General features: G+C 41.4%; 1 protein-coding gene across 1 annotated transcript in view; it reads right to left on the bottom strand.

Moving 5' to 3' along the window:
• CCDC30 (coiled-coil domain containing 30) overlaps positions 1 to 26295 on the bottom strand; it is a 380612-nt gene that overhangs the window by 108778 nt on the left and 245539 nt on the right. The window contains exons 15-16 of the mRNA XM_053690989.1: positions 2384 to 2532; positions 1068 to 1314 (exon numbers count right to left, since the gene is read on the bottom strand). Of these exons, the coding sequence (XP_053546964.1) occupies positions 1068 to 1314; positions 2384 to 2532 (396 nt within the window). The remainder of the gene's footprint in view (positions 1 to 1067; positions 1315 to 2383; positions 2533 to 26295) is intronic.

The raw sequence follows: 26295 nt of genomic DNA, 5'->3' as shown, positions 1-26295 counted from the left end.
TTGTGTGATTGTTTTATTAGGTTTATAATGCTGTTTAGCAAATGTTTTTGTTCATTTAACTTAGTTTAATTATATATTCTGTGTTGTGTGATTATTTCATTAGGTTTATAATGCTGTTTAGCATTTAAAGGCTTAATTTCAAAGCTTTAAAAATAATGTATTAGGTGTTACTTATGACAATTTTGAGAGGGGCCTGAAACCTATCTCCCTCACTCCCTCACTTCCCATTGACTAACATTATAAACTGGGTTTCAATTTACAACGGTTTCGATTTACAACCATTCCTTCTGGAACATAACCCCGGCGTAAACTGAGGGCTACCTGTATTTTGTTGGTTTTTTTCCCTTTTACTGATTCATCGTGCATTCAGGGCAGGGCTAATCTCAAATCCTGGCCTCTAATAAAGCTATCTGATTTAATAAAAAATGTAGAAGGGACTGCCCATTCCCCAGCTTTGCACAACCAACATTGTTTTATTAATATACTTTATAACCTCTAAATCTCTGCCTGTATCTAAGCCCTTGAAGGCTGCCTCTTATCTCAGAGCATTTTATTAGCTTTTTCACAGCTAGACAGTACTAGTTCATGTGTGCCATACATTTAACACTGTGCACACCCCTGTGGAGTTATGCATGAACCAGCACTAATTGGCTAAAATGCAAGTTTGTAAAAAGAACTGAGATAAGAGGGCAGTCTGCAGAGGCTTAGATACAGGTAATTATAAAAGTAAAAAAAAGTGTATTAATAGAATCTGGTTTGTTTTGCAAAACTGGGGAATGGGTAATAAAGGTATTACCTATCTTTTTAAATAAATATCTCTTGTCATTGGCTCACCAGATTTTCAGCTAGCTCCCACTAGTGTATTGCTGCTCTGTAGCTGACGTTAAACAGGGATTAAACACATAGTTATATGCAAGCAATAGTTCAGTAATAAAATGCTCTAATATGAGCATTTTCTTTTTGCAATTTTAGGTCCCTTTAAGTTCCACATGCTCATATGCTCATTACCTGTTTCGAGGGCTATAAAATTACACAGAAAACCTAAACGTTGATTTAATAATACCAACCGTTCTAATGGCTTCCTCTCCACCATCTAAGAGACTCTGAGACATGGACGAGTTATTCTGCACATCTGACATTTCTTGTTTAATGGTAGAAATTTCTTCTCTTTTAACCCGAAGCTCTTGACGAAGGATTTTAATCTCTCCTTTCAGTAGCAAGTTCTCGCTCCATAGATTCTGTTTCTCTTTTGTATCTTCATATATCTGTTTTTGGAGTAATTCACATTTCTTTCTTGACTCTAATAGCTTCACGCTTTAAAAAAGTAATGATAAGAAATCATGCTATAGCAAATAATACATAAACAATGAATCCCAGGGGCGGCCTGAGACCAATCAGGGCCCCACTGTCTCACACTGACCCAAATGTATGCAAATTAACATGGTAACCTCCCTGCCCCAAACAGGCCCCTGAACCTCCAGGACCAGGCCCCCCAAAATCAAGAGCCAGAGATAGGCCCCCCAACCTTCAGGACCAGACCCCACACTCCATGGCCCTCACAGCGACAGACCCCCTATAGGACTCTCCTACACTCTCGGGCCCCCTGAGCAACAAACCCCTGGTCCAGGAACAAGGCCCCCACTAAAACCACACTTTACTCTTTAGTTAGTGATAGGACAGCTGTCAACCCCAGCTTAAGCAGCACACCAGGAGCCATGGAGATGCCATTTGTGGGCCCCCCTACATGCTGGGCCCTCGGTCAGGTCCCATTTGCCCAGCTGTTAAACGGACAGTCTAGGCCAAAATAAACTTTCATGATTCAGATAGAGCATGTAATTTTAAACAATTTTCCAATTTACTTTTATCACCAATTTTGCTTTGTTCTCTTGGTATTCTTAGTTGAAAGCTTAACCTAGGAGGTTCATATGCTAATTTCTTAGACCTTGAAGCCCACCTCTTTCAGAATGCATTTTAACAGTTTTTCACCACTAGAGGGTGTTAGTTCACATATTTCATATAGATAACACTGTGCTTGTGCACGTGAAGTAATCTGGGAGCAGGCACTGATTGGCTAGACTGCAAGTCTGTCAAAAGAACTGAAAAAAGGGGCAGTTTGCAGAGGCTTGGATACAAGATAATCACAGAGGTTAAAAGTATATTATTATAACTGTGTTGGTTATGCAAAACTGTGAAATGGGTAATAAAGGGATTATCTATCTTTTAAAACAATAAAAATTTGGGTGTAGACTGTCCCTTTAAGTCCGCTCCTGATGCATCCTTTCAGTACATGTAAATGACATGCTTATAGTGAACATTGCTACATAAAATGCCCATTCTGTGTGAAATGAAATAAACAAATGTATTCCATTTCACTTATATTTACCCCATCTCCTCAGCTTCACTTTGCATATTCTCTTTGATTTTTCCAGATTCTTGAAACATTTGTTCTTTTGCAGCCAACATTTCTTTTAAGGACTTCTCCTCATCTAGTGCCGTTTGTAATCTTCTGCATTCTTCAGTAAGGTCCAGCATCTACAGCAAAAAAACCCATTAGCAACAATACATTATATAGGTTTATTCTAGAAAATGGTTAAAAACCATAAACTTGCACTCCAAGGGCAGGATATATAAAAGCAACCTTTATTTCAAAGTTTAAAAATTACACATGGCATGGACTTCACTGATTTGACACATTTCACACTAAAAATAGCACTTAAACAATATACAATTTGTACTTGTATTTATGTCTAACTGGTAGGTTTTGTTGTGTGTATGCTTAACGGGACATGGAAGTCAAAATGTTATTCTCAGACTAATCTTTTCTTTGGATTTATCACTATTCCTAGCATTTGTTTAGTGCTTTAAGTCCCTTTAAGTACTAACAAAAGTATGTGTACACCCCTACTAAGTATACACACATATAACGAAGGCAAAACATATCTATATTTGATAAAAAATGTGTTTGTGAGGGGGCGTGTCCGGGCAGCGGCCATGATCGGTCGCAATACTAGCAGCTGTGCATTAGAATAATACAATCTGCCGTGTATTAAGAGGATTATCTGACAATCTGTACCTACATTTCTTGATTAAGACTCTGCCAGGATCACTGCGTCGTTGGATGCCTCTTTTTCTGTATTGCCTGCAGTCTAGTCCAGACCGTTGAGGTTATGGCGGCCCGCGTAGGGAAGGCCTCAACAGCCACCCCGTTCACACGGGTACAGAGTGAGCGATTCTCACTCCCGCAACCACTGAGAGCTAAGATATCCCCTTCTTCAATGGAGAGGCAGCTATCTGAAGAAACCCTGTCATGTATGTTTGAGGAACACTTTCATAACCTCCACGTATTAATCAAAAGGAGTTATGGTGGCACCACAAACCTGAATACGTCGGCGCAAGTTGGCCAGTCACAGGAAGAAGTGAAGCTACCTATGCCGACGGAGATCCCCCTTGCTTCAAAACTAGGAAAAGAGAACTTCCCTAAAGGCCACACCGGGATTACAAAGGATGCAGCAGTGGAGGATATAGCCCCACCATTCCTGAATCTAGGAGAGGCTGTTCCTGCGGTTGGATCTGAGCGGAATGGGGACCGGATCGCTCCCGAGGCAATGAGTAACTTAACTACACTAGCCTGGTCATACCAGGGAGGCACTTACCTGCATATAACGCCGTCCAGCAGACCAACGCAGCAGAGCTCCCTTCATACCGACACAGCGACCATGGCAAGCGGCAGTGAGAAAGTCTGTCCTGTGCGGCTTGATGCAACGATACCACGGATCATTTCTAAGAAGCCCCTCTTCACAATCCTGCACTATGTCCCTACTCGGATTAGACTTGGGACAAGCGGTGGAACTCAGGCAATGGGCAAACCAACAGGCATGTTTCATAGGTTATATGTAGCTTTTGTCCTTCTGAATTCCCAGTCCCTATTACCCAACCACATGGTCCCAGCTGGAATCGGCTGACGACTCTATACAGCACTGTTGAGCCGGTGAGACCTTTCTTTCCTACGGGGCTACTTCATAGTCTAGGAGGAGATTGAATGCTTTCTTTTTTGTGCACAAGACTATTGAGAAAGACTCGAACGAGACATTGCCTAAGTTGGGGACTGATTACAGCACCATATGCATGTCACCGTTTGTTGTCTCTTTATACATAGCTGTTAATTGTTTTAATGTAGGATGTGTGTAACTGTTTGCCTGTTTACCTTGATGGACACCGAGTTCATACCGCTCACATTAAGATAACATATAAGTTAGATAAACCAAAGTGGCAGCGTCAGAAGCACAGTGTATTACCCACCCAGATACTCCAGTTAGCATTAACTCTGAGAGCTATGTCTAGGTATACCCCAAGTCAGCACGATAGGTCCTTTTGTGCTTCAGAGCATATCATTTAGCTGCTTATACTCAATGCCCTACATATAGTACACAGCAGATAGTTTCACTACAAATGTGCTCTCTGGGTTTCTATAACTGGTCTCAATGTAGGTATATGTCCAGTTCCAAGTTAACGTATATCCTACCTACTTCTCTTACTCAATGTCTTACGATGCTAAATTGTTGCTGACAAGCGCGCGCTCCCTTCACGCTACTTAGCCTAGAGATTATAGGGGACTGATTACAGCATCATACGCATGTTACCTTTTGTTGTCTCTTTATAAATAGCTGTTTATTGTTTTAATGTAGGATGTGTGTAACTGTTTGCCTGTTTACCTCGATGGACACTGAGTTCATGCCGCTCACATTCCAAGTTAACATATATCCTACCTACTTCTCTTACTCAATGTCTTATGATGCTAAATAGTTGCTGAGAAGCGCGCTCCCTTCAAGCTACTTAGCCTAGAGATTATATTTTTAATGCACTTAGTTATTCTCTAATAGGCGCTATACATACAGCCCTGACAATCACTTATCGGTCAACAGCGCAACCGCCTTTATGCTTAGGGGTTCGTCAGCCCGACACACTAGAATCTCGTGCCTAATGATTTAATAGCTCCAAGTGGTTGCCCTGTTTGTTGTCTATGTTTAAATTTTACCAAACACTCATCATAACTTATAAGCATTGCAGATCACTTATGATATGTTATTTTGTGTTTAATCAACTGTTTTCATTCTATATCAAACCTACATTAAGTAAGCTTAATTAGAAAATTTGAGGTTAACTTCTATCTGCATAACTGGGTGATTATTTGTATGCTAAGCCTGATACTCTTTACGCATATTTTATTGTGATTTTCCTATGTTGCAGATACTGCGTCTTTATTCGCCTGTATAATCTTTTCAACCTCAATAAAAATTATATAAAAAAACAAACAAAAAAAAAAAATGTGTTTGTGTCTATTTGTAAGAAAAGTTTAGGAAGAATGTGATTATTATCACACGTGTTAGTACAAATGGGAATTAAAGTGAGTATAAATGTTCATGAATGAGTGTCCGGTTTTTAAAAATTATATTAAAAACAGGGGCACTTTCATTCATGAAACATTACATGGTACTTACGTCAGCAATGACGAAAACGACTTCCTCCAATCATGGTGTGCACCCCAGAGCATCCATCTCGTAAAGCCACACCGTGAGTGGAGGAAGCCGGTTTCATCATTGCTGTGCTAAGTACAGCATGAGAAGAGAGCGGAGGATTGCCGATCTGGCTTTGCTGAAGAAAAAGGTAAGTATCTGTAAAAATACGCTGCAATGTAAAGTTTCATCAATGAAAGTGCCCCTGTTTTTAATAGTATTTTTAAAAAACGGACACTCATTCATGAAAGTTTACATTCACTTTAATAAACTCACTAAAAAGAGGAACTTTGTATCATATTTAAAGAGAGTAAATTACTTTTCTTAAAGGATGTCAGCTTTTCCCCAAAAAACCCCAACTCTGCTGACAATATATAAAGCGACCTTTGGAAGGAAAAATACAAAAAGAGGTTGGAAGACACACACTACACACAGACAGTTGCACACATGCACTCACACACAACCATCTATTACACATTGTACATAATCAGATCATGCATTAAGTAGGAAGATAGGACGTATTGGGGACGATTTCAGTTTAGTCTATCATGGTTTTCCGATTCCCAATAGGTCTTTTTCCACATTGAAACAAATGCAATGCAAATAATAACACTTCTCGTATTGGAAAAATATTGGATTGTAATTCAAAGAAGTCACCCATACGATGTATTAACAGCATCAACTTCGGCAATCACAATTCACCTGAGCAGAAGTTATCAACTAAATGTTGCCAACAAAATGGACACATCAAATTCAACAGGCAAACACACTTGATAAATGCTCAACACCCACAGATTGACTGATAACAGACAACTGATAAACAATAATGATATTGGCCACCGATCTGTGCATGCTCAGACCGAAAAACAAGGTGACACTGCCCATGCCAAGAATGGAGATGGTCCTTTTCGATGACACATGAATAGAGCCAAATAAAAACCAACACTGAACACACCTTCACCATCAATAAATATAAAAAATTGGTTACTACAGCAAAGACAAAATAAAAGCAGCGCTATCACAAAGGCAGCTAAATTATAATGTCAAAAATAGGACCATGAATTCAAATAGAATGCATAAAAGATATATAAAAAAATGATGATACAATATTACTAAATATCTCAAAAGAGATACAGGTAAAAAAGACTATTACATAAGCTTTGCACTTCACATCAGGTAGATCCTATACGGATAGTCAATTTTTCTGAATTATGAGCAGTGCTGCTGTATAGATGGCTTGTTCGCCCCTTCTAGGCAAGGGAAGAATCAGATCTGTAGAATATATAAACACAAACAGTGCATCCCAAGCCTCAAATGTGTTTAATCAGACAAATAGGTGAGCAAAGAATAAAAGCACACTTACTAGAAGTATGTAAAATGATTACATATTAACAAAAGTATCCTCGTGCAGTTCACGATCCGTGATAGCGTTCAGTCTCTCTTTAGTTCCTAGGCTTGTGTACTGGCTTGTTCATGTTCAAGCACTATGCCTATACTGCTTATGGAAACTCGCTACGGATCCTGCCAGAGGACACAATACCCAACGCGTTTCCTCAGGTATTGTCAGGACTTTATCGTGGGTTATGTTTTCCCGCAGGAGGGTTCATGATACTTATAGCTGACAGTCTCATTCCCATTGGTCAATTGAAACTAGCTCCTTACTCTGCATACAGGATCATATTAAAACTGCTCAATATGTCACATATTATAGAACAAACATAAACATATCTCCATGAACAAGTTTATAAATACATAAATTAATAAAAGTAATTATATACAATGCATTCCTAAAATCAAATATATTATACAACCAAATTCATTTTAAAAATAAATATAATATTGGGAATAAAACACCCCCTGGCACATGCTCAAATTCTAAAAGCAATAACAGAATATTTTAGGCTCAATAATACACCTGACCAGATATAGATACTCAACACGTATGGAATGCCCATGAGTGCCTAATTAGGGGAGAACTTATTGCTCTACAGGTGACTAGGAAGAAACAAAACCGAATATACTTACAATCCCTACTAGAAGACCTAACCAAACTCCAAGACATTCACAAACTACATCCCAAAGACCACTCTAGGTCTAACAAGCAAGGGAGAATGCTAGCCAGACAGTTAAGGAGGAAAACTGTCAAACACTACATTACGACCATACGAGATAAAGATAGAAAAATATGGTCATCCTCCACAGACATAGCTAAAGCCTTCAAAAAGATATATGAGAAACTTTATCATTTAAAGGAGGCTAGTGCTGATCCACAACCAGATGAGATCCACAATTATCTTACCTCATTACACCTTCCCTACCTTTCCAGCTAGCAAAGGGATGAACTGTACTCCCCTTTCACTCCCGAAGAACTCCTAGAAGCTGTCTCCTCCCTACCCCAAGGAAAATCGCCAGGTCCTGATGGATTTGGCAATGCTTATTACTCCATATTTAAAGAGATTCTGTCTCCTCATCTCCTGGCCTACTTTCAAAGCATAGATAATAACAAATCTTTTACCCCCTCCGCTCCCCAAGCACATTTAATAATAATCCCCAAACCAAATAAACCACCCAATCTGGTCTCCAATTTCCGACCCATTTCTTTATTAAACTCAGACGTAAAGATTTTTGCCAAAATAATAGCGAACAGACTTAACCTACTCCTCCCTAATATCATTCACCGAGATCAAGTAGGTTTTGTCCCCCGCCACGAAGCAAAAACTTAAATTTTGCTTACCTGATAATTTTCTTTTCTTCTGATGGGGAGAGTCCACAGCTGCATTCATTACTTTTGGGAATTTAGAACCTGGACACCAGGAGGAGGCAGACACCCCAGCCAAAGGTTTAAATACCTCCCCCACTTCCCTCATCTCTCAAGGGAACAAGGAACAGTAAGAGAAATATCAGGGTAAAAGAAAAAGTGCCAGAAGAATAAGAAAAGAAAAACCGGCAGCACCATATAAAAACAGGGGCGGGGAGCTGTGGACTCTCCCTGTCAGAAGAAAATTATCAGGTAAGCATAATTTAAGTCCACAGCTGCATTCATTACTTTTGGGAAAACAATACCCAAGCTTTAGAGGATACTGAATGCAAAAAAAGGGCAGGTAGATGAGGTGGCCCATTCAGAGGGCACCACAACCTGAAATTACCCAAACACCTGACAAAAACAACTGTTCACCAGAAACAGAAGGATAAAGCCTGAAAGGACCAGGCAACTGCACATCAGTTAAAACCAGCAAGGCCCTAGTTAGAGACCGCTCAGAATCAGTAGATTCCACCGAGCACAAAGCCTCCGAGAAGACAAGTCCCGCCGGCTCCAAGCCCACACAAACTTATCCCTGACCCGAGGGAAGGGGACCTCCACATACCCCCGGAAAGAAGGAAGAAGAAGAACTCAATAGAGATCTATAGACCAACAAGCTAGGGTAAAAGGAACCCTAGCCGAACTCCAAGCGTAAACCAAGGTTGCAACAGGATAAAAACACATAGAGAACGAACTCCAATGACCGAACAAAGAGAAGGGAGAAAAAAAACCCTACCTCTATCTGAACGGAAGTCCAAGGGACCATGTAACGTCCCAACCCTGGGGACCTAGAGAGACAAGGTATACCCCATCCCTCACACAGCGTGCAATCCGCACTATGAAAGAGCGACCGAGGGATAAAAACTACCCCCGGGAACCGTCTAAAAATAGCACCATAAATCTTATCATGCTTCAGATGAAGCCACAGGCTTCCCTCTGCAACAGAAGTCTGTAGCAGACTCCAGGCGTTAACACTAACCAACCAAGCTAGGAACTGCACCAGGACTCCCAGAGAGGAAAAATTCCAAAGGAGTGCAGAAACCCACTCCCTCCTAGGAAAAACAAGGAAGTAGGAGAACATCCAAAATCAGCGGAGAAAGCCCCCTGCTGAGGAAGGACTCCCCCCCCAAAAAACGAGACTACACTGAAACAACAGTGACGGCACAATACCAGAATCCAACCCTTCATGACATCCTGCATGCAAGGCAGGGGGGACCCCACTGAACAGAGGAAAACCTCCAGGGCAATAGGTGGAAACTGTGGTATGCTCCAATCTCCCTAAGGGGAGGAGAAAGCCAAATATAACCGCTCACCCGCCCACAGGCATGGAGTTGCGGTAGCAGACAGACGGCAACAATACTGATTGTAGAGGAACCATCCGGCTGCAACAGCTGGTCCAGTAGAAAAACAGACAGCCATCGAGCGCACTTTTAAGGTGCATATAGCTGCAACAGATTGTAACTGCAATCTCCCGCTTGCTAGGCAGCAAAACTGCTTAGGCTGTTTCCAAGTCTCCGATAAGAGAAAAACAAACCCCCTGAAAGGGCAAGTGGAAGTCTCAGAACTGGAAGGACTGAACTGCCTAAAACCCATCTAAGAGATTCGGTCAGATATCCAAGACAAGAAGCATGTCTGAAAACCGGAGCTGGCTACAAGGTAGTAACCCCTGAGGAACTATAGGGATACCTCATACGGAGAACCTGTACCAAAGGAGCCACATTCAAAGGTCCTTGGACACTGAACGTTCGCTAAGCATCCCAGAGACAGAGGGGCCCATTTATCAAGCTCCGAACAGGGCTTGTGGGCCAGTGTTTCTGGCGAGTCTTCAGACTCGCCAGAAACAGCAGTTATGAAGCAGCGGTCTAAAGACCGCTACTCCATAACGCTGTCCGCCTGCTCTGATGAGGCGGACAGGAATGCCACAATTCAACCCGATCAAATACGATCGGGTTGATTGACACCTGCCTGCTGGTGGCCGATTGGCCGCGAGTCAGCAGGGGGCGGCGTTGCACCAGCAGCTCTTGTGAGCTGCTGGTGCAATGCTGAATACGGAGAGCGTATCCGCACTGTCGGATCAGGTCCGCAAGACCTTTGATAAATTGGCCCCAGAGAGCATATCTCCTAAAGCAGTGCTTTCCAAACTGTGTGTTGTGACACATTAGTGTGCTGGCAGCAGCGTGTAGGTGTGTCCCTGTTTCAGCACAAATTTTTTTTAATTTAACATTTTTTAAAATTTTTTTTTTGGTTTCTGACTTTCCGCCTTCCTGCTACGCATATCATGTGGTTGACACGTGATTCATACCTAGGTGGGTCACAGATCATCTTAACCGATTGGTACAGCTCAGAGGGAACTAAAACTATTCCCATTGGCGGCTTTGGTGGGAAAATTGGCTCCTGACTGCACATGTAGTCTCCTCAATCAGCTTGTGACTGCATGTGTATTCAGTGAGTGGGACAGCAGTGTGTTTGCAGCGCGGGCAGTAGCTAGTCGGACACGCAGAGCCCTGAGGGCGACAGCTTAAACGATGAGCTGAAGTCAGAAGTCAAAGGTTTTTTTTCCAGCTAGCTCACAGTAGTGCATTGGTGCTACTCCTCTTGATATATGGATAGGAAGTGGAAGCTTAAAAATGCTTGATGATGAAATGTGAGTGTCTTTAGCTAATATTCCACCAAATATTCAGAAACTGTGTTAATCCCAGCAACCTCATACAGCCCATTAAAATAGTAAGTAGCTATTGGTGTTATTAGACGTTTTTAAATTCTTGAACATACATACTGTTACTTGTAAATACATTTTGTTATTATATAATTTATGTATGTGTCCGTAACTCTTAAAACACGTTAGTTTAACCTCCTGTTTGCTAGTACAACTGAATTACTGTGTCGCAAAATGATGTAGGTCTAAAAAGTGTGTTGCCAACATGAAAAGTTTGGAAAGCTCTGTCCTAAAGGCTCGAGGGACAACACCCCAGAGTTAGAGCTCAAAACTAGATAATCCAGTTTGAGAAGATAAAATAGTCTCTAAACAATCCCTTAAGGATCAACCTCTCAGAAACCCCCACAGCTCAAGGAATTAACGATGGACAAGCCTCACAATTCCTGTCGAGCGACAGATAAAACCGAGACATCTTAAGTAAGGGCAGCTCCAGGAAAAAACAGAGACAAACGCATTCTCCAGGGCCCGAAAACATGGGAGCAGACGAGAAACGGTAGGATGAAGAAAAAGGCCGTAAATGCCCGAACTTCCCGAACAGATGACCCTCCAACCAGCCCCAAGAAGGGGAAAAAAGAAGCCTAAGACACCTCGACCCCTTAAGGAAGAGTTACCGTCATCAAGGCTTCAAAAAATACATTCAATAAGAATACCATAGAGTAGATAAAAATCTCCCCAACCTGGTACCCCAGATGTCCAAGGAGTCATCTAAACCTCCACTCCCATTGGGAATGGAGAACCCTAGCTCCGATGCTAAAGGACCTATGGAACCCCCAGAGTAATCTTTAGCAGGATCCACTTCTGGAACCTCGCCAACAATCAGGTACAGGACAGTGAGGACTGAGTACAATCCTTCTGATGCCCTACCCAAAAGAATAAACAAGAACCAGCCTGACATCTAGGAACGAAAGGCCTCCTCTACCATGTTTTAGCCCTGACAACGTAAAAAAAACAGTCTTGAACTGTTTATAGTACACTTATGTTTGTATGCAGCCTAATAGTAATGCTCCACCATAAATGTGGAGGTGCCGAGGACATTAATGCAGTTTAATAGTGACTCTTCACAGACCAAGGATTGAGATTATGTGCAGAAGTGGGTTGATGATGGAAAAAACAGAATTTATGTTTACCTGATAAATTACTTTCTCCAACGGTGTGTCCGGTCCACGGCGTCATCCTTACTTGTGGGATATTCTCTTCCCCAACAGGAAATGGCAAAGAGCCCAGCAAAGCTGGTCACATGATCCCTCCTAGGCTCCGCCTACCCCAGTCATTCGACCGACGTTAAGGAGGAATATTTGCATAGGAGAAACCATATGATACCGTGGTGACTGTAGTTAAAGAAAATAAATTATCAGACCTGATTAAAAAACCAGGGCGGGCCGTGGACCGGACACACCGTTGGAGAAAGTAATTTATCAGGTAAACATAAATTCTGTTTTCTCCAACATAGGTGTGTCCGGTCCACGGCGTCATCCTTCCTTGTGGGAACCAATACCAAAGCTTTAGGACACGGATGATGGGAGGGAGCAAATCAGGTCACCTAGATGGAAGGCACCACGGCTTGCAAAACCTTTCTCCCAAAAATAGCCTCAGAAGAAGCAAAAGTATCAAACTTGTAAAATTTGGTAAAAGTGTGCAGTGAAGACCAAGTCGCTGCCCTACATATCTGATCAACAGAAGCCTCGTTCTTGAAGGCCCATGTGGAAGCCACAGCCCTAGTGGAATGAGCTGTGATTCTTTCGGGAGGCTGCCGTCCGGCAGTCTCGTAAGCCAATCTGATGATGCTTTTAATCCAAAAAGAGAGAGAGGTAGAAGTTGCTTTTTGACCTCTCCTTTTACCGGAATAAACAACAAACAAGGAAGATGTTTGTCTAAAATCCTTTGTAGCATCTAAATAGAATTTTAGAGCGCGAACAACATCCAAATTGTGCAACAAACGTTCCTTCTTCGAAACTGGTTTCGGACACAGAGAAGGTACGATAATCTCCTGGTTAATGTTTTTGTTAGAAACAACTTTTGGAAGAAAACCAGGTTTAGTACGTAAAACCACCTTATCTGCATGGAACACCAGATAAGGAGGAGAACACTGCAGAGCAGATAATTCTGAAACTCTTCTAGCAGAAGAAATTGCAACCAAAAACAAAACTTTCCAAGATAATAACTTAATATCAACGGAATGTAAGGGTTCAAACAGAACCCCCTGAAGAACTGAAAGAACTAAGTTGAGACTCCAAGGAGGAGTCAAAGGTTTGTAAACAGGCTTGATTCTAACCAGAGCCTGAACAAAGGCTTGAACATCTGGCACAGCTGCCAGCTTTTTGTGAAGTAACACAGACAAGGCAGAAATCTGTCCCTTCAGGGAACTTGCAGATAATCCTTTTTCCAATCCTTCTTGAAGGAAGGATAGAATCTTAGGAATCTTAACCTTGTCCCAAGGGAATCCTTTAGATTCACACCAACAGATATATTTTTTCCAAATTTTGTGGTAAATCTTTCTAGTTACAGGCTTTCTGGCCTGAACAAGAGTATCGATAACAGAATCTGAGAACCCTCGCTTCGATAAGATCAAGCGTTCAATCTCCAAGCAGTCAGCTGGAGTGAGACCAGATTCGGATGTTCGAACGGACCTTGAACAAGAAGGTCTCGTCTCAAAGGTAGCTTCCATGGTGGAGCCGATGACATATTCACCAGATCTGCATACCAAGTCCTGCGTGGCCACGCAGGAGCTATCAAGATCACCGACGCCCTTTCCTGATTGATCCTGGCTACCAGCCTGGGGATGAGAGGAAACGGCGGGAATACATAAGCTAGTTTGAAGGTCCAAGGTGCTACTAGTGCATCCACTAGAGCCGCCTTGGGATCCCTGGATCTGGACCCGTAGCAAGGAACTTTGAAGTTCTGACGAGAGGCCATCAGATCCATGTCTGGAATGCCCCACAGTTGAGTGACTTGGGCAAAGATTTCCGGATGGAGTTCCCACTCCCCCGGATGCAATGTCTGACGACTCAGAAAATCCGCTTCCCAATTTTCCACTCCTGGGATGTGGATAGCAGACAGGTGGCAGGAGTGAGACTCCGCCCATAGAATGATTTTGGTCACTTCTTCCATCGCCAGGGAACTCCTTGTTCCCCCCTGATGGTTGATGTACGCAACAGTTGTCATGTTGTCTGATTGAAACCGTATGAACTTGGCCCTCGCTAGCTGAGGCCAAGCCTTGAGAGCATTGAATATCGCTCTCAGTTCCAGAATATTTATCGGTAGAAGAGATTCTTCCCGAGACCAAAGACCCTGAGCTTTCAGGGATCCCCAGACCGCGCCCCAGCCCATCAGACTGGCGTCGGTCGTGACAATGACCCACTCTGGTCTGCGGAAGGTCATCCCTTGTGACAGGTTGTCCAGGGACAGCCACCAACGGAGTGAGTCTCTGGTCCTCTGATTTACTTGTATCCTCGGAGACAAGTTTGTATAGTCCCCATTCCACTGACTGAGCATGCACAGTTGTAATGGTCTTAGATGAATGCGCGCAAAAGGAACTATGTCCATTGCCGCTACCATCAAACCTATCACTTCCATGCACTGCGCTATGGAAGGAAGAGGAACGGAATGAAGTATCCGACAAGAGTCTAGAAGTTTTGTTTTTCTGGCCTCTGTCAGAAAAATCCTCATTTCTAAGGAGTCTATTATTGTCCCTAAGAAGGGAACCCTTGTTGACGGAGATAGAGAACTCTTTTCCACGTTCACTTTCCATCCGTGAGATCTGAGAAAGGCCAGGACAATGTCCGTGTGAGCCTTTGCTTGAGAAAGGGACGACGCTTGAATCAGAATGTCGTCCAAGTAAGGTACTACAGCAATGCCCCTTGGTCTTAGCACAGCTAGAAGGGACCCTAGTACCTTTGTGAAAATCCTTGGAGCAGTGGCTAATCCGAAAGGAAGCGCCACGAACTGGTAATGCTTGTCCAGGAATGCGAACCTTAGGAACCGATGATGTTCCTTGTGGATAGGAATATGTAGATACGCATCCTTTAAATCCACCGTGGTCATGAATTGACCTTCCTGGATGGAAGGAAGAATTGTTCGAATGGTTTCCATTTTGAACGATGGAACCTTGAGAAACTTGTTTAAGATCTTGAGATCTAAGATTGGTCTGAACGTTCCCTCTTTTTTGGGAACTACGAACAGATTGGAGTAGAACCCCATCCCTTGTTCTCCTAATGGAACAGGATGAATCACTCCCATTTTTAACAGGTCTTCTACACAACGTAAGAATGCCTGTCTTTTTATGTGGTCTGAAGACAACTGAGACCTGTGGAACCTCCCCCTTGGGGGAAGCCCCTTGAATTCCAGAAGATAACCTTGGGAGACTATTTCTAGCGCCCAAGGATCCAGAACATCTCTTGCCCAAGCCCGAGCGAAGAGAGAGAGTCTGCCCCCCACCAGATCCGGTCCCGGATCGGGGGCCAACATTTCATGCTGTCTTGGTAGCAGTGGCAGGTTTCTTGGCCTGCTTTCCCTTGTTCCAGCCTTGCATTGGTCTCCAAGCTGGCTTGGCTTGAGAAGTATTACCCTCTTGCTTAGAGGACGTAGCACTTTGGGCTGGTCCGTTTCTACGAAAGGGACGAAAATTAGGTTTATTTTTGGCCTTGAAAGGCCGATCCTGAGGAAGGGCGTGGCCCTTACCCCCAGTGATATCAGAGATAATCTCTTTCAAGTCAGGGCCAAACAGCGTTTTCCCCTTGAAAGGAATGTGAAGTAGCTTGTTCTTGGAAGACGCATCAGCTGACCAAGATTTCAACCAAAGCGCTCTGCGCGCCACAATAGCAAACCCAGAATTCTTAGCCGCTAACCTAGCCAATTGCAAAGTGGCGTCTAGGGTGAAAGAATTAGCCAATTTGAGAGCATTGATTCTGTCCATAATCTCCTCATAAGGAGGAGAATCACTATCGACCGCCTTTACCAGCTCATCGAACCAGAAACACGCGGCTGTAGCGACAGGGACAATGCATGAAATTGGTTGTAGAAGGTAACCCTGCTGAACAAACATCTTTTTAAACACTAAAAAACTCTAAGCCATCTCCGTGGAGATGTTGCCTGTACAACGGCAAAGAGAATGACTGGGGTAGGCGGAGCCTAGGAGGGATCATGTGACCAGCTTTGCTGGGCTCTTTGCCATTTCCTGTTGGGGAAGAGAATATCCCACAAGTAAGGATGACGCCGTGGACCGGACACACCTATGTTGGAGAAAGGAGAGTTAAGATCGCACTGTAAAAATTTATTTATGAATGTATATTAATTGAATGATGTATTGCAGCACATAGGCTAATCTCCCCCACGTGGCCAGTGGCCGAGGCCATTGATGGGTGGAACAGTTTACTCCTCTGTTTTAATTGGCAACCTTGACTATATGCTTATCCCCAAGTTGGCACTACTATACATTTATAGGCATTATGGGTTATAGACCAGTATAAACAACTTAAAGATACACGATAACACCTTAACCTCACAGCAATGGATAATAAGATAGACCCCCAAAAATACCCAGCAACATATCGATACCTCTTACAAGGACCCTCAGCTCAATCTATATCAGTTAAAGGGTGATACATCTCATAAAGCAAGTTCGATTCCGGGTTTTCTCTTTTTCTTTTATTTCTGTTTCCCCCCTCTCTCCTCCCCCGTCCCCCTCCCACTAATCTTTTCCCTATCTATGGCCAAAATAAGTTAGCAGCGAATTAAATAATGACTCATGAGAGGTCTATACAATTAAATACTGGGCTTTATTAGACATACACTGAAGTGTAGAGAGAAGCATATTGTGCTAAAGATGTTATTTATAATGTATGTTATAGGTTTTTATTAACATAGTATATTGAATCAATGCGTTATGAAACTATAATGTATCTCTCTCAAAGCAAATAATGTATATTCAATTTATGACATGTATGTTCAGATGATATTAATAAGCTCCTTTGAAAACTAAAAAAAACAAAAAAAAAAACACTAAGTTACAAAAAATAAAAAAGAAATTATCAAAGCTTTAAACTAATTACACCTAATCTAAGGGCCCTATGAAAAAAAGCCCCCCCAAAATAAAAAAAACCCTAGCCTACAATAAACTACAAATAGCCCTTATAAGGGCCTTTTGCGGGGCATTGCCCCAAAGTAATCAGCTCTTTTACCTGTAAAAAAAAAAATACAAATAGCCCCCAACAGTAAAACCCACCACCCACACAACCAACCCCCCCAAATAAAAACCTAATCTAAAAAAACCTAAGCTCCCCATTGCCCTGAAAAGGGCATTTGGATGGGCATTGCCCTTAAAAGGGCATTTAGCTCTATTGGAGCCCAAGTCCTAATCTAAAACTAAAACCCACCCAATAAAGCCTTAAAAAATCCTAACACTAACCCCAGAAGATTTACTTACAGTTTTGAAGATCCGACATCCATCCTCCAAGAAGCCGGGAGAAGTCCTTAACGAAGCGGCCGAAGTCTTCATCCATGCCCGCAGAGTCTTCATCCATGCCCGCAGAAGTCTTCATACAAGAATGGGTTAATTCATAGATACTACACTCAGACTCTATAGCTTATCCCAAAAGAGATGATATAACCTCAAAAATCAACTCGAAAAATGTGCTGGAGTATGGGTGGTGGGATAGCGCTAACGGAAGCTCAGAGTCAATATGCTAAAAGGAAAAAATGATAGTCTATTGACTCAAATGTGAATAAATCGTTATGACTTTTAAAGTATATGTTAACACTGATGTCTTGATTAGGACAAAATAGAGGTGGGGTGTGTATAAAAGACTAGGTAAGTGGTAGCTTGAATATATACTCTCTGTTTGGGTTTCTCTTAATATCTATACAGCTGTAAATGATTTAGCTGGGTAGGTATACTTCACCCTAATGCGTATGTGAGTGTGATATACAGCCCTAAAAAATAGGCTTATTGTTAAGGTGTGATCGTGTGATCTAATAGTTTAATCTAATGATTTTACCGGGTATAAGTTTGGAACTTTTATAGGTTATGGTTAATGGATCAATATCTTGATAAAGGCCCCTGGCGGCTGAAACGCGTAGAGAGACTGCTGACCCTGTACCTATGCACTCTAAGTTGGTGTAATCCTTTTCTACAACCTCATACCGGTTAGGACAGGTACATTGAGACATATCCCACAAATAAGATAAGTCTCTGCATGTATAATTCCTGTCCCATGACCCGGTTATTTCTAATCCACTAATCCACCTGAAATTCAACCAATAATAGTGGAAGGTCATTGGAGCACATAATACCTTATCGGTCATAACGGACCGCACCTTACATCTTAACCCGGAACTACATCTACCAAGCAGCACGGACTGCTGTACTCCGCTAAGGAAACCAGACGGATCAGTGTGTTTACCGACCGGGAGCGGACAATACAATAAGGTTTTTCTCCCCAAAGAAACTTGATATTGTGATATTGATTGTTGATTATATATTAACAGGACACATTACAATACTCACTGCAACCTATGGCCTAGATTTAGAGTTCGGCGGTAGCCGTCAAAACCAGCGTTAGAGGCTCCTAACGCTGGTTTTGGCCGCCCGCTGGTATTTGGAGTCAGTGATTAAAGGGTCTAACGCTCACTTTTCAGCCGCGACTTTTCCATACCGCAGATCCCCCTACGCCATTTGCGTAGCCTATCTTTTCAATGGGATCTTCCTAACGCCGGTATTTAGAGTCGTTTCTGCAGTGAGCGTTAGAGCTCTAACGACAAGATTCCAGCCGCCTGAAAATAGCAGGAGTTAAGAGCTTTCTGGCTAACGCCGGTTTATAAAGCTCTTAACTACTGTACCCTAAAGTACACTAACACCCATAAACTACCTATGTACCCCTAAACCGAGGTCCCCCCACATCGCCGCCACTCGATTAAAATTTTTAACCCCTAATCTGCCGACCGCCACCTACGTTATACTTATGTACCCCTAATCTGCTGCCCCTAACACCGCCGACCCCTGTATTATATCTATTAACCCCTAACTTGCCCCCCACAACGTCGCCGCAAGCTACTTAAAATAATTAACCCCTAATCTTCCGACCGCAAATCGCCGCCACCTACGTTATCCCTATGTACCCCTAATCTGCTACCCCTAACATCGCCGACCCCTATGTTATATTTATTAACCCCTAATCTGCCCCCCTCAACGTCGCCGACACCTACCTACACTTATTAACCCCTAATCTGCCGAGCGGACCTGAGCGCTACTATAATAAAGTTATTAACCCCTAATCCGCCTCACTAACCCTATCATAAATAGTATTAACCCCTAATCTGCCCTCCCTAACATCGCCGACACCTACCTTCAATTATTAACCCCTAATCTGCCGACCGGAGCTCACCGCTATTCTAATAAATGTATTAACCCCTAAAGCTAAGTCTAACCCTAACACTAACACCCCCCTAAGTTAAATATAATTTTTATCTAACGAAATAAATTAACTCTTATTAAATAAATGATTCCTATTTAAAGCTAAATACTTACCTGTAAAATACATCCTAATATAGCTACAATATAAATTATAATTATATTATAGCTATTTTAGGATTAATATTTATTTTACAGGCAACTTTGTAATTATTTTAACCAGGTACAATAGCTATTAAATAGTTAAGAACTATTTAATAGTTACCTAGTTAAAATAATAACAAATTTACCTGTAAAATAAATCCTAACCTAAGATATAATTAAACCTAACACTACCCTATCAATAAAATAATTAAATAAACTACCTACAATTACCTACAATTAACCTAACACTACACTATCAATAAATTAATTAAACACAATTGCTACAAATAAATACAATTAAATAAACTATCTAAAGTACAAAAAATAAAAAAGAACTAAGTTACAGAAAATAATAAAATATTTACAAACATAAGAAAAATATTACAACAATTTTAAACTAATTACACCTACTCTAAGCCCCCTAATAAAATAACAAAGCCCCCCAAAATAAAAAATTCCCTACCCTATTCTAAAATACAAATATTACAAGCTCTTTTACCTTACCAGCCCTGAACAGGGCCCTTTGCGGGGCATGCCCCAAGAATTTCAGCTCTTTTGCCTGTAAAAAAAAACATACAATACCCCCCCCCCAACATTACAACCCACCACCCACATACCCCTAATCTAACCCAAACCCCCCTTAAATAAACCTAACACTAATCCCCTGAAGATCTTCCTACCTTGTCTTCACCATACCAGGTTCACCGATCCGTCCTGGCTCCAAGATCTTCATCCAACCCAAGCGGGGGTTGGCGATCCATAATCCGGTGCTCCAAAGTCTTCCTCCTATCCGGCAAGAAGAGGACATCCGGACCGGCAAACATCTTCTCCAAGCGGCATCTTCTATCTTCTTCCATCCGATGACGACCGGCTCCATCTTGAAGACCTCCAGCGCGGATCCATCCTCTTCTTCCGACGACTAGACGACGAATGACGGTTCCTTTAAGGGACGTCATCCAAGATGGCGTCCCTCGAATTCCGATTGGCTGATAGGATTCTATCAGCCAATCGGAATTAAGGTAGGAATTTTCTGATTGGCTGATGGAATCAGCCAATCAGAATATAGTTCAATCCGATTGGCTGATCCAATCAGCCAATCAGATTGAGCTCGCATTCTATTGGCTGTTCCGATCAGCCAATAGAATGCGAGCTCAATCTGATTGGCTGATTGGATCAGCCAATCGGATTGAACTATATTCTGATTGGCTGATTCCATCAGCCAATCAGAAAATTCCTACCTTAATTCCGATTGGCTGATAGAATCCTATCAGCCAATCGGAATTCGAGGGACGCCATCTTGGATGACGTCCCTTAAAGGAACCGTCATTCGTCGTCTAGTCGTCGGAAGAAGAGGATGGATCCGCGCTGGAGGTCTTCAAGATGGAGCCGGTCGTCATCGGATGGAAGAAGATAGAAGATGCCGCTTGGAGAAGATGTTTGCCGGTCCGGATGTCCTCTTCTTGCCGGATAGGAGGAAGACTTTGGAGCACCGGATTATGGATCGCCAACCCCCGCTTGGGTTGGATGAAGATCTTGGAGCCAGGACGGATCGGTGAACCTGGTATGGTGAAGACAAGGTAGGAAGATCTTCAGGGGATTAGTGTTAGGTTTATTTAAGGGGGGTTTGGGTTAGATTAGGGGTATGTGGGTGGTGGGTTGTAATGTTGGGGGGGGGGTATTGTATGTTTTTTTTTACAGGCAAAAGAGCTGAAATTCTTGGGGCATGCCCCGCAAAGGGCCCTGTTCAGGGCTGGTAAGGTAAAAGAGCTTGTAATATTTGTATTTTAGAATAGGGTAGGGAATTTTTTATTTTGGGGGGCTTTGTTATTTTATTAGGGGGCTTAGAGTAGGTGTAATTAGTTTAAAATTGTTGTAATATTTTTCTTATGTTTGTAAATATTTTATTATTTTCTGTAACTTAGTTCTTTTTTATTTTTTGTACTTTAGATAGTTTATTTAATTGTATTTATTTGTAGCAATTGTGTTTAATTAATTTATTGATAGTGTAGTGTTAGGTTAATTGTAGGTAATTGTAGGTAGTTTATTTAATTATTTTATTGATAGGGTAGTGTTAGGTTTAATTATATCTTAGGTTAGGATTTATTTTACAGGTAAATTTGTTATTATTTTAACTAGGTAACTATTAAATAGTTCTTAACTATTTAATAGCTATTGTACCTGGTTAAAATAATTACAAAGTTGCCTGTAAAATAAATATTAATCCTAAAATAGCTATAATATAAATGTAATTTATATTGTAGCTATATTAGGATTTATTTTACAGGTAAGTATTTAGCTTTAAATAGGAATCATTTATTTAATAAGAGTTAATTTATTTCGTTAGATAAAAATTATATTTAACTTAGGGGGGTGTTAGTGTTAGGGTTAGACTTAGCTTTAGGGGTTAATACATTTATTAGAATAGCGGTGAGCTCCGGTCGGCAGATTAGGGGTTAATAATTGAAGGTAGGTGTCGGCGATGTTAGGGAGGGCAGATTAGGGGTTAATACTATTTATGATAGGGTTAGTGAGGCGGATTAGGGGTTAATAACTTTATTATAGTAGCGCTCAGGTCCGCTCGGCAGATTAGGGGTTAATAAGTGTAGGCAGGTGTCGGCGACGTTGTGGGGGGCAGATTAGGGGTTAATAAATATAACATAGGGGTCGGCGATGTTAGGGCAGCAGATTAGGGGTACATAGGGATAACGTAGGTGGCGGCGGTTTACGGAGCGGCAGATTAGGGGTTAAAAGTGTAATGCAGGGGTCAGCGATAGCGGGGGCGGCAGATTAGGGGTTAATAAGTGTAAGGTTAGGGGTGTTTAGACTCGGGGTACATGTTAGAGTGTTAGGTGCAGACGTAGGAAGTGTTTCCCCATAGGAAACAATGGGGCTGCGTTAAGAGCTGAACGCTGCTTTTTTGCAGGTGTTAGGTTTTTTTTCAGCTCAAACTGCCCCATTGTTTCCTATGGGAGAATCGTGCACGAGCACGTTTTTGATGCCGGCCGCGTCCGTAAGCAACTCTGGTATCGAGAGTTGCATTTGCGGTAAATATGCTCTACGCTCCTTTTTTGGAGCCTAACGCAGCATTTGTTTGAACTCTCGATACCAGAGTTAAATTTATGGTGCGGCCAGAAAAAAACCCGCGGAGCGTTAACAGCCCTTTTACCGCCGAACTCCAAATCTAGGCCTATGGGACTAACAATGCAATAATATATGTCAGTATATATGACTAGAATACTCATTGCAAATCTTGTATTAAGCAATTTCTGTTATGAAACTATACATTGTATCTAACACACCATAATACCAATTTTATCTGTGTATGTTAAAGCGATAAGATACACTATACACTCTGAATCTATTCCAAGATTCATCTAGTTTTGGATGCCGGCATCACATATAGGATTATATGCTTTCAATTATTTTTAATATGTCGAAATTTTAAAATCTTTTATATTCATTGTTTTCTGTTTTATTAAATTAAAATAATTTTTATACAGATCAATTCCGTGGGAGGAATTTATTTTTAGGGGTATTGACCAATATAATTTTAGAGTTATTAACATCTAATCCATTAACCATAACCTATAAAAGTTCCAAACTTATACCCGGTAAAACCATTAGATTAAACTATTAGATCACACGTTCACACCTTAAGAATAAGCCTATTTTTTAGGGCTGTATATCACACTGACATACGCATTGGGTTGAAGTATACCTACCCAGCTAAATCCTTTACAGCTGTATAGATATTAAGAGAAACCCAAACAGAGAGTATATATTCAAGCTACCACTTACCTAGTCTTTTATACACACCCCACCTCTATTTTGTCCTAATCAAGACATCAGTGTTAACATATACTTTAAAAGTCATAACGATTTATTCACATTTGAGTCAATAGACTATCATTTTTTCCTTTTAGCATATTGACTCTGAGCTTCCGTTAGCACTATCCCACCCCCCATACTCCAGCAGAAGTCTTCACCCAGACAGCATCTTCTATCTTCATCCATCCGGCGCGGAGCGGCTCCATCTTCAAGACATCCGTCGCGAAGCATCCTCTTCTTTCCGATGACTACCGACGAATGAAGGTTCCTTTAAATGACGTCATCCAAGATGGCGTCCCTTAGCTTCCCATTGGCTGATAGAATTCTATCAGCCAATCGGAATTAAGGTTGAAAAAATCCTATTGGCTGTTGCAATCAGCCAATAGGATTGAGCTTTCATCCTATTGGCTGATCCAATCAGCCAATAGGATTGAGCTCGCATTCTATTGGTTATTCCAATCTTAATTCCGATTGGCTGATAGAATTCTATCAGCCAATCGGAATCTAAAGGACGCCATCTTGGATGACGTAATTTAAAGGAACCTTCATTCGTCGATAGTCGTCGGAAAGAAGAGGATGCTCCGCGTCCGATGTCTTGAAGATGGAGCTGCTCCGTGCCGGATGGATGAAGATAGAAGATGCCGTCTGGGTGAAGACTTCTGCGGGCTTGGATGAAGACTTCGGCCGCTTCGTTGAGGACTTCTCCCGGCTTCTTGGAGGATGGATGTCGGATCTTCAAAACTGTAAGTAAATCTTCTGGGGTTAGTGTTAGGATTTTTTAAGGCTTTATTGGGTGGGTTTTAGTTTTAGATTAGGACTTGGGCTGCAATAGAGCTTAATGCCCTTTTAAGGGCAATGCCCATCCAAATGCCCTTTTCAGGGCAATGGGGAGCTTAGGTTTTTTTAGATTAGGTTTTTATTTGGGGGGTTGGTTGTGTCGGTGGTGGGTTTTTCTGTTTGGGGGGGGTATTTGTATTTTATTTTTACAGGTAAAAGAGCAGATTACTTTGGGGCAATGCCCCGCAAAAGGCCCTTTTAAGGGCTATTTGTAGTTTATTGTAGGTTAGGGGTTTTTTTATTTTTTGGGGGGGGGCTCTTTTTTTTCATAGGGCCCTTAGATTAGGTGTAATTAGTTTAAAGCTTTGATAATTTCTTTTTTATTTTTTGTAACTTAGTGTTTATTTTTTTTGTGTAACTTAGTGTTTGTTATTTTTAGTAACTTAGTTTTTTGTAACTTTGTAATTTTTTAGTGTAGATTTAAATTATTTGAGTAGGGTTAGGTGTTTAAATATATAATATATTTTATTTAATTTGTAGTTTTATGTAATTTTTCTTTTAATATAGTTTAAAGTAATTTTAGTTTAAAGTTAGGTTGGATTAATCATTAATTTAATATACAGGTAGCCCTAAGTTTATGCCGGGGTTAGGTTCCAGAAGGAATGGTTGTAAATCGAAACCGTTGTAAATTGAAACCCAGTTTATAATGTAAGTCAATGGGAAGTGAGGGGGTTAAGTTCCAGGTCTCTCTCAAAATTGTCATAAGTAACACCTAAATACATTATTTTTAAAGCTTTGAAATGAAGACTTTAAATGCTAAACAGCATTATAAACCTAATAATATAGATTGTATCATCATCAAACTAAGTTTAATGAACAAAAACATTTGCTAACAGCACCTATTTAAATAATCACACAACAGACTGCATCATCATCAAACTAAGTTTAATGAACAAAAACGTTTTTTTACTTGCATTTTTCTGCAATTAGTTCTCTGCATTGTTAGCATGTTAGATAATATTGGGTCTGCACCTATTCTATGCATTTCAATCTGCAGTGAATAATAAGCAGTTAGTCACCCTCACCTGAAGCTGCTGGAAAGGAAGATAATAGGGAAGTGTCTGCAAAAACTTGTTGCTCAATAGCTAATGTCTGCTCTGTGTACACAGATCAATTTCAGGCTGTTAAGTTGCATAAATTTGCTGCAAAACAAGCGGACAGCTCCACCTACTGGCTATTTTAATTAGTGCACTTTGCTTTCCAAAGCTTTTTAATAGCAGTCACATGACTGAAAAAAAGGTTGTTATTCTGAAACGACGCAAATTGAACCGGCGTAAAGCGAGGGCCACCTGTAGTTTAATGTAATTTTATTATAATAGTTAGGGTAGGTTAATTATTAATTTAATATAGTTTAATGTAATTTTATTATAATAGTTAGAATAGGTTAAATAGGTAAGTTTAAATTTATTACAAGATAGAGATGAGTTAATATTTAATATAAAGTTAGTGGGTTGTTAGGTTTAGGGGTTAATAGGTTAATTTAGTTTATGGCGATGTGGGGGGCTGGTGGTTTAGGGGTTAATAGGTTTAGTAAGTGGTAGTGATGTGGGAGGCCAGAGGTTTAGGGGTTAATACATTTATTTAGTTGCGGCGGGGTCCGGAAGCGGCGGGATAGGAGTTAATAACTTTACTAGAGTTGCGGCAGGGTCCGGGAGCGGCGGGATAGAGGTTAAACAGTTTAGTATAGTGTGGGTGTTTAGTGACAGTATACAAATAAAGCTGGGAAAAAGCAGAAGAGCAGCGAGGTCGATGACTGTTAGTTAACAATAGTCCGCTGCTCATCGCCCCGTACTTGGTGCGCGGCTTTTTGACAGCTTTTTTGTTAACAATGGAGAACGTATTCAGGTCCGCGGCACCGAAGTAAGGCGATGTCAGGCAAGCGTATTGTTGCCGGCGAATGCAGCACAGTTGACACTTTGATAAACAGGCCCCAAAGGGTATAGAGGTGCCTGAGGTTTAGAAAATTACAAAAAGCCATCTTAAAATAAGGGCGGGTCGTGGACTCTCCATGCCAGGGGGGGGGGAAAATGATCAGGCAAGCATAAATTATATT

Source organism: Bombina bombina, chromosome 8 (genome assembly GCF_027579735.1).
Source record: "Bombina bombina isolate aBomBom1 chromosome 8, aBomBom1.pri, whole genome shotgun sequence".
Taxonomy (NCBI): domain Eukaryota; kingdom Metazoa; phylum Chordata; class Amphibia; order Anura; family Bombinatoridae; genus Bombina; species Bombina bombina.
The sequence above is the reverse complement of the archived record's forward strand: the minus strand, read 5'-3'. Positions and strand labels throughout refer to the sequence as shown.